Source organism: Clytia hemisphaerica, unplaced genomic scaffold (genome assembly GCF_902728285.1).
Source record: "Clytia hemisphaerica strain Z4C2 unplaced genomic scaffold, Clytia hemisphaerica genome assembly, whole genome shotgun sequence".
In the NCBI taxonomy this organism is placed as follows: domain Eukaryota; kingdom Metazoa; phylum Cnidaria; class Hydrozoa; order Leptothecata; family Clytiidae; genus Clytia; species Clytia hemisphaerica.
Window position 1 is genome coordinate 2,464,929 of NW_027104390.1, and position 9,473 is coordinate 2,474,401.

Consider the following 9,473-nt stretch of genomic DNA (forward strand, 5'->3'; position numbering starts at 1 on the left):
TTATAGGTTGTGATTTTTGGACGGTTTTAGTGATAGGAGCAATTTAACAAAGGGAACAAAAATGAAAAAAAGATCAGAAAGGGAAATGATCTAATAGGTAAGATAATGGTATCTAATTTTTCATCAAATTCAGAGATATGAGCAAGCTATGTAAGTAGTTAAAGTTGTTCTAATAAAAAAATACAAATACGTGGTCTTGAGTACGAAAAGGAAAAATCAAAATTCAATTACCCCCGTTTTTGTATTAATATTTTCATTTGAATAAGCTCAGCATTTAATCCATTTTGGTACTAAAAAACATAAGAATAAAGCTATCAAGAAATATTGTGTCACTAAAAACTTGACCAAACACATCTCAAATCTTTTGTTGGAATAAAAAAAATCAGTCCATTTCTCACACTTGTCAATACTCTCTGATATAAAATGGTAAATTTGATTGATTGAAGACTTTATGTAACAGTTGCTAAGGTTTAAAAAAATGTCAGTCGGAAAAACTAATGCAATTAGTTTTGATTATAAAACTGTGTACCAATGCTTGAAGATTTGGTGATTTTATTTTTCTAATTTATTCAAAATTCTTAATATAATCTCACCTACCTTGTTCAGTATCACTAACTATCACTGACTAACCACTGCTCCTAAAAATGATGTCATGCAATTTCATTTCTTTGATATGGATTTTTAATATTCAAACAGACAGACTGAAACCCACCAAGTTTTATGTTATGGAGTAAATTATTCAAAAAAAATTGTGAAGAAAAAGTTTGACATTTTTTTTCAAAACAAAATTCAAAACAAACTTTGAAACGAGACCGAAATCATTGAAGAGTTAAATATCTCTATTTTTGGTTCCTAGACTCGAATCAAATTTTCAGAAAAGGAGAATAAATTTAATGTAGTCCATCAGAACATTTTCGGTATAAAAATGGATCGCGTAAAGTGCTTATAATTTAGATATTAAAAAAATATATAACAATAAATTACCAAAAAAAAAACATGAAGTTTCTGGTTATTCTTTTTATCAATAAATTACCATTAATAAATCTCTACATGTTGAAATTTACCAAAATTTAAATCAATTTAGATAATAAAATTAGAGGTGCATGCTTTATCCAGTAGATTGAATCATTACTAATTTATTAAAGATCATTGGAGGTAGGTTCGAGTCTGTTATTTTATTTACTTATTTACTCAACAAGGAATCAATTGCAAATCATCAAGTAATAATTTCCATCCCGCAGCTATGTACAGGGTTCTCTTTAGCTAGCATTTAAATTGCAATCAATCCTGATTTACATAATTACTTTAAAGGATACCCACGTAGGTCCTTGTGTTAATAATTTGAACAAAACAACTATATCCATTAAGTATCGTTTCAGAGATTGATCACCGACTAACAACTGAATTTAATTGATCACGAATTTTGCCTAAACCATCTAACATAGTGTCTAAGGTTTCTTTAGAAAGTTCGACAGTAATATTTGATGGTTTTTCTTCCTCGGCTGTGCCTTTTGTATTCCCTTTGTCTAAAACCTAAAATGAAAAAAATGAATCTGACTAGATTTGGATGCCCATGGTCACTAGGTACAGGATTGATTTTCAAATATTTTTGCAAGGTCGACAAGAAAAGAGGAATAGTTTCCTGGAGGGTTTATGCTCAAAAGCTAAATGAAAAATTATGTGTGAGAAAAAGACCAAGAACGACTCATCCATGATCCATCAAATAGGATATTCTAAAAAGTATGATCACGAAAAAAGAATCAAACAAACTTGAAGTTGCAACAAGCATCTTGGTACCGAAATTCGACTGATCTGATTGGAAGATGAAATGACATCAACGCGCAAATCAAAATCCACCAGCGTTGGTAAAGAAACTGAAATGGAATGAAAATTTTCTATCTCTCAACCGTCAAAATAGAATTTCTCGTCCAAAACATAAATTTCTCAGTGGAGCTGAAATTCAAAGGTATTTTCCCACTCCCAATTTTTGCTTAATTTTCCAGTGGGGCTGGGGTCCCAACGGGTCTGTGACACAGAGGTGTGATATACGATTTCGTACGTGTCATCGCTTAATTCAAGCGTTTATACAACTTAAAAAAAAGAAGTTAAAAGGTAAAAAGATAAAAAAAACAGCGCATCGGAAATTAAAAGATTACCAACCTGGATCTAATGTATCTTTTCCTGGCATTTCTTTTCGATTTTATGGAGGATTTTTGGTTCTATATTTCTTTTTCTTTTTCTTTTATTCTAAAGTCAAATGAATATAACTGAAGATGCTTTAAAGTAATTGTTTTGATACACATTTCTTTCAGTAAAATTATCAAAACAGAATGAACTTTTTTAAATTTTTTATAAACTTTTCTTTTCATTTTTTCTTTATTCTCAAAAATTTGACGTTTGACGGTGATAAACAAGGGGGGGGGGTATTTTGTATTTGTAGAAAAGTCAACCATATAATATATTATCCTGAACTAAAATTTTTGAAACAGAATTGAAGAAAAACTAAAATTAAAAATCCTTTACAATATACAAATAATAGTATGATACAGGATAGAAATTTCATATAACACGATATTACCAAAAAAGCTATTTATAATTTCCTATTTTAAATACCATTATAAAAGGTCCTATAAACAAAAAAACCCTACTTGAAATATTATTTCATTTCGTGATGTAGGATAAACAAGGTTATAATAATGATTATTATTTTTGTGACAAAATTTAAATAAAAAATATTCAGCCAAAAACATGCATTAATACTGTCAACCGCAAAATGGTATGTTTTTTCAGTCACAATGTTTTTTCAGGATCTAGATCAGATATCCATTTAAATCTGTTTTAAATTCATAAAAAAGTTTCAAAAGAACTCATTCATAGGATTTTATTGACTATAGTAAATACTTTTGAATGACAGTCTAAATAAATATGAATGAAAATTTTATAATCATAGTGTTACAGTGGAATCTTTATCTCAATTCTAGCCTAAAATACATACTAAAGTAAACGGTCACCCCTCACTCCTTGATTGATTGTAGAGCATGACTTTGTAAAAGCTACAAATTATTTTGAAAACTAACATGGACATATTTTCCTAAAAAGGTTACGTTTTTGGGCTTCCTCGTACCTTTCATAGGCTTTCGGGTCAGGATAATGAACAGGTTTTTTGTTATTCGGCCAACTCAAACCATCACCATCTGGTAAATGAGAAGATGGTAGTAAAACACTCATGATACCACGCTTACCATTCAAACCAAAGAGGAAGCGGAAATTATTTTTCCTTCCATGATTGTAAGGATTATTATAACCCATTCCTCTTTGAGCAGCTTTCCTACGTTCCGTTTTGTTGATGTGAACTTCGATAGAGGTTTCACCACGGCTAACTAACCAAAGATGATAGCAATTCAACATTCCCAAAGCCACTGTAACAGCAATAGTTAACAAAAACAAATATATGATCCCAATGTGTTCCCACTCATCAATTTCAGCATCTGAGAATCTACCTGGATGTGGCCGGTACGCGTCAACTTGCTTTTGGAATTCCTTTTGAAAAAACTTTGAATGTATATTCATTTGCTTGAAAAGCTGTTCCAATACATCTCCGAAACCAAGGCTGAGTAGAAGAATTTTAGACAGTTTTTTGGGATCGAGAAACACACCTGGGTGACCAAAATGGTAAGTGAAGAGATCAAAAGATGAAGAACTAACATACACAGTACCAAACCACATAAAGATACAGAAGGATACAAAATATCGGTGATTAAAGTGTCCAATACAATTATTCATCCAAGGGCAGTGATGATCCATTTTCAAAAAACAGGAATCACAAATCGAACAATGATGTGTTCTTGGTGGTTTTGGTTGAACACAATGTTTACACACAACTGCACCTTTAATATCCTCCATTGGTAAATGTTGAGGTGGTACACCAGCGCTTGTGGAAACAGCTTTGAAGTAATGAAACACAACATTGATCAGTAGATAATGAGATACAATGCAATGATACCAGAACCAGAATTGAGAATAAGTGGAGATTGTAGGTAACAAAAACTTGTACCAGAATACTACAACTGATGTTGTTAAAATAATGACCATTATAACCATTAAAAGCCCAATATATCTTGTGAACTTGTCAATAAACCAGTATAACGGCTCCAACATTGCATCAAAATAAGCTCTGGTTGGCCTGGATGAGTCATGAGATAATGACTTCACTGTAAAAATCATGTTATGAAAATATTGTTTAATCTGATGTAACAGCCCCATTTTGAATTTTTATCTGAAAATAAACAAAATCAAATTTGTAAAAGGAAAGGTAATGTCATGTTTTAAGCTTTCTCTGGTTAGGTAAAACTTTTCAAAAAAAGACAAAAACAGTCTTATCCAGTCTTATCCTCGATATAGATAATTTGTTCGGGCTGCACTAAATACAAAAGGACCAGAAAGAACAACAGTGAATTTATCATGAAAAAAATATTTTAAAACCAACTTTTAATAAAGATATCTTTCAAAAGAATAAATAAAAATAGTATTTACAGTGTTAAAAACAATGAAAAGGTCTCTTCTGTTCTCTTTAACCATGAACAAATGTTTCGTGTCTTTGAAAAGTCCAAACAGTTGCAGTAGAGAGGAGTACTTCTAACCCAACCAAAACAAAAAATATAGCACAGAAAATTACTTCGATCCTCAAAACGTATGTTTGCCATAGAATGAGGTATAACTGAGATACCAAGATTGGTAGGGCCAGAATAATAGACCAAATAAGTGCTTGTTTGCGTTCACCAAGGTTCCCTTTATATCCAAAAAATAAACGAAACCCTTCAATGAAAGCTACCAAGAAAAGTAGCACAATCTCCAAAGTCAACGTTCCATGGAGGTCTGGATAAGGCAAGCTCAGTCCTTTGTAAACATAAAGCAACAGTTCAACGATCCAATAAAAAATAGAAAAATAAACATTTAGGTGTAGGAAAATTTGCAATGGCAACGAAGATAAGTCTACAACAATTCTCCTTTTATCATGGTAGCTATTCAGCTGGGATTGTTGTGATTGGACACTCTGTAAAACAGGTGATTGAGTTATTGTAGGATCTGTTGTAGTATCTGCTTGCTGTTGTAGGGATGCCTTTGACCCTTGTGCTTTTGGTACATCCATTTCAAATCTCATTTACTTTGTACAATTAAAGATGAAGAGTAAAGATTATTAAGGTGAATTACCTAAAAAGCAAACCTATATTTGGGGAGGAACTAATGAACTGTACCGTACCTTCCTCAAATAAATGTAAGGGGCTCTTAAATTTTCAAGGTTTTAAGCATGTCACTTTCAAGAGGGCAGTGTTTATCAGAAGGCGGCACTGGATGGTACTTGTTATTCTAAATTTCAAAAGACTGGGCAACTGGCTGACTTCTGGTGAAGCGCTGGGAAATTTTTTAAGGTGCATCGAGCTCAAAAGAGACCCTTAAGAGCATTCTGGAGACTTGGCCAAAGGTGTGTCCAAACAGAGGTTCCAGTGGTTCTTGATTGAGAAAAAATTCTCCCTGCGCACCACGAAACCAAAAACACCCAGACAGTCCCAATCCAATCATTTTCCTGGCCAGACGATGCTTAAACATCCTTGACCTGACAAGGCTGGGTGCTTTCATTGTAGTATGTTTCTCTATTCCTTGAGTTAATCGAATTACTTGCAATCAAAGATGCGAAATCCATATCAGGTGTATAAAGACTCAAAACTTACTCTTAGGTGACAAATAAACGGGCCCCCCGCTTGTTAATTTTTCGAAAATTTTCCAACCCCGGACCTTATTAAGACCCCCCCCCCCGTTTATTAATTTTTAAGAATATTTTCAGTTGGCAAAAAGAAGTCCCCTTATTTTGCTCCAAAAAGCCAGATTTAAGCCTATATTTACCTTATTTTTGGGTTTTCAGAAGTAAGATTTCCAACCCCCCGGCAATTAGGTCCCCCCTGTTTTTTTTAATTTCGAAAATTTTCAACCCCCCCCCCTGTTTATTCGAACCCCCCCGTTTATTTGGGACCTAAGAAAGAGTATCTATTTTGTTTATTTTAGTCCAGCTTTAGAATTTGTTTTCACATTTTCAGAATGAGGACTAGGGGGGGGGGGCTATTTTTGTTCTGGGGTCAAACTAATAGCTCCTGAAATAATAGAGATTTGTGCATGAAATTTTCTGTAAATTCCAAACTTTTTTTAGCTTCAAAAAAAAAAAATTTTGACACCTGAAAACTTTCACACCTAGAGCATTTCTGACAGTAAGGTGTCACAAAAATTGACACATTTCCAATTCAAATTTATTTTTTATGTCAAAAATATCATTCAAACCGTAATTTATTGAATATTTTGGCAATTACTTTTTTATTTTCTGGTTTACGGAATCGCCGACCTTTTTTTTGCAAAAATAAAATAAAAATAAAATTGAAATTCATAGAACTTTTATTTATTTTTGCACTTCCGATTCTGTTTAATCTGCCATGAAATGGATTTTTTTAGAAAACTTCATTTTATAAGAGCAGGAAAGGAAGATAAAAGGGTATAAAAACAGTTATCTCTTTTTTCAATGCTTCCTCCAATGGCACTCAACACAATTTTCCAGCTGAAAAACTTTCTTTGATTTTCTGCTGTGTATGTAAGTTTCCGCAGATTCCACACATTTTATTTTCTCCAACATTAAAGTTTGAAAACAACAATTTTATTTTTATTTTTTTTCCATCCTCCGCTCCAAAAGATCATCTCCAAATGTCCGTAAACCAGAAAATAAAAAAGTACTTGCCTTAGGATAAATATAAAAGCATTTTAGACTGAGGGAACTTTTTTCAAAAGCCTTTGTTAGAATACAATGGCTATTATTTTATAAGAACAAAGGGAATTTTCGGATTTTGGTCACTTCTGGCATGATGAGTGACATCATCAAAAAAATTTGTTGTCAAAAGTTACCCTATATGACGTGGCTTGTGTGCCAAATTTCATTCAAAAAGACCCTCTAAATAAAAAATTAGGGGTGGTGCAGAAACAGCCCCCCTAGTTTTGAACCGCCCCAAAGAAAAGCCTAGTATGAATAGGGTTAAGGTGGGCCGTAATGTAGGCCATAGGGTAGGCCATATGGCCGGGCCACAGACAGAGTGTCTACAGAATTTTTTTACACCATTTTCAAGGTCTTCAAGGTTTTTTTGCTAATACATTAGCGATTTTTCAAGTTAATTCCCGCGTCTCCAAGAATAAGTAATAGATCGAAATGAGAAGCTAACGAGGCAAAGGGGTCAAATCAAAAGGGTTGAAAGAAACAGGAGACATAAGGAGTGCCGAAAGAGAAAATTATATTTCGAAAGGTGAATGAAAGTGCAAATTAAAAATTGTACAAAACGGAATTTGGGATGACATTGGGGATGCATCAAGATAAGCTGTGACTAAACTGAACGCCTAACCCGTGTTGATGACGGGTACGACCTATGCCCGTGTAGATGACGGGTAGCACCTAAGCCCGTGTAGATGACGGTACGCCCTAAGTCCGTGTAGACGACGGATGCCTGACCTTAGAATAAGTATCTGGATAACTGACTAATAACTTGCCAGAGGTTACGTAGTAACCCAACACCCCTAAACTAACTGAGCGCCTAACCCGTGTAGATGACGGGAACAAGCTTAGCCCGTGAGCTCACGGGAGCGAACTTAACCCGTGTAGATGACGGGTGTGAGACCATAGCCCGTGTAGACGACGGGAGCAAAACTTAACCCGTGTAGACGACGGGATCGAACTTAGCCCGTGTAGATGACGGGAACGAACTTAACCCATGTAGATGACGGGTGTGAGACCATAGCCCATTATATTTGAAATATTTCCCAAGTTATTCAAGAAATACTATATTTTTGTCTATTTTTGAGTTCACTAAATGTCACACTATTTTTGAACATGATCAACCTCATACTTTGAGATAACGTCATTATTTACATAATTTAAGTGTCATTTGTTGTCAATATTTGGGGTTGATGAATTGTCGTTGAAGTCTTCTAAAAAAACATATTTTGATATTATATTTTTCCATTACATATAATATTTTCAGGAACTTATGTTACGAGTTGTATGTTACGAGTGCGTTACAGTTTTCAGGTCTGTAATTTGTATGACCTGTGACCCGTGACCTGTGTTTTACACTTACCACGTGGTTCTTACGTTGAAATTCTATTATGTTCTCATTAAAAGTCAAAAACTTGTAATTTAAATACCTTGTCTTTGGAAAATATTTAGGTAAAAATATTTTGAGGTTTTTCTCAAGACAATAGAAAGATTACACATGCCAAATACCTCAAATCATCTGATTATCAGTGCATCACAATATGGGATATATATACACAAAACTCAACATCCTTACAAAAGTTGTCTTTTTGATTTCCCAAACATACGTTTCAAGCGTTCACTTCTACAATAATTTGTTTTGGTCAGTCGGGTTCAACATAACATAGTTTTTAGTCACGTGACACTGAAGTGCCTACTAAAACAATCTGGGGGTAAGTGTCAAAGCAACACAGCAGGTTATTCTTTAAAAGAGATATCTTTTGGCATTGACAATGAAATATAATATATCACATTATATTTTCTTAATTCAAAAATACAAAAATTCACTCTGCATTCGCAAAAAATAAAATTAACAAAATGATGAATTAATATTACATACTAAAACGTCCCTTCTTTTAATATCGTCTAATTTTCGATCTTGAAATGTGCAAAACGTCCGTCCTCCCAATATCCACCTAATTATCTTAAATTCACCTTAATTGCCCTTTAATGATTTTCAAAAAATAGTATTTAAAAACTATGAATTTATAATAAGTACAAAAAACAAAACGTTTGACACTTCATTTAGTGAAATATTCAATAAATTCCTAGTTTCAATTTTCAGTGGGCATTTTTCTAGCGCTTCGTTTATCGCCCAATTTTTGCGTCACACCTGGTCACACAAATTTTCCCGCCTGTTTGTAATAATTATGCATTGCCAAATTTGGTTCTCCATTGTTCTTACTGTCAAGTCAGGATCGATGGTGACGTCACCTAAGAATAAGAAAGAAAGGAATTTGTTAGTTTTATGCATACATTAATTTGCGAGATATAGTAGAGGGCATTTTGTAAAATCGCTCGACTGTTTTGTTAGAAGCACTTGTTATACATTTTTTGAAAGCTAAGGGGTAGGGGAATCGAAATTACTATGTTTCCAATTTTTTTTCAGACACTTTGGTGTGATTTTCGGACAAATATGACGGTCTCAGGCAAAAATCATAGGGGTAAAAATTAATGAAAATTTTAGCTCGAGAAAACGGAGACCTGTTGTATATTTTTGGAAAGCTCTCAAAAAATTAGGATTAGAGATATATTGCAAGTATAGGTGATTTCAGTACCTAACTCGAGATATTGAGCTTCAAAAAGCGCAAAAACTGGACAAAATAGCTGTTTCTGGCTGAAAAAACACGGTTTT

At 33.5% G+C, this 9,473-nt stretch overlaps 2 protein-coding genes across 2 annotated transcripts; both read right to left on the bottom strand.

Annotated features, from left to right (window-relative positions):
* Window positions 1–1,226: 1,226 nt before the first annotated feature.
* LOC136819780 (COMM domain-containing protein 9-like) lies at window positions 1,227–2,263 on the bottom strand. Its single transcript, XM_067076022.1, has 3 exons — window positions 2,161–2,263; window positions 1,771–1,874; window positions 1,227–1,533 (listed from the first exon to the last, which is right to left on the bottom strand). Exons 1-3 carry the CDS (start codon window positions 2,186–2,188, stop codon window positions 1,387–1,389), a joined length of 279 nt encoding a protein of 92 aa, XP_066932123.1. The 5' UTR covers window positions 2,189–2,263; the 3' UTR covers window positions 1,227–1,386.
* Window positions 2,264–2,811: 548 nt separating this feature from the next.
* On the bottom strand, window positions 2,812–4,281 carry LOC136819778 (palmitoyltransferase ZDHHC16B-like). The gene has a single exon (XM_067076020.1). It carries the CDS (start codon window positions 4,261–4,263, stop codon window positions 3,073–3,075), a length of 1,191 nt encoding a protein of 396 aa, XP_066932121.1. The 5' UTR covers window positions 4,264–4,281; the 3' UTR covers window positions 2,812–3,072.
* Window positions 4,282–9,473: the final 5,192 nt, after the last annotated feature.

Coding starts and splice junctions, on each gene's coding strand:
- LOC136819780 (XM_067076022.1), bottom strand. CDS start 2,188: ATGCCAGGAAAAGATACATTAGATCCAG. Junction 1,875..2,160: donor AAAAGATACATTAGATCCAG/GTTGGTAATCTT, acceptor ATTCCATTTCAG/TTTCTTTACCAACGCTGGTG. Junction 1,534..1,770: donor GATGCTTGTTGCAACTTCAA/GTTTGTTTGATT, acceptor TTTTCATTTTAG/GTTTTAGACAAAGGGAATAC.
- LOC136819778 (XM_067076020.1), bottom strand. CDS start 4,263: ATGGGGCTGTTACATCAGATTAAACAATATTTTCATAACATGATTTTT.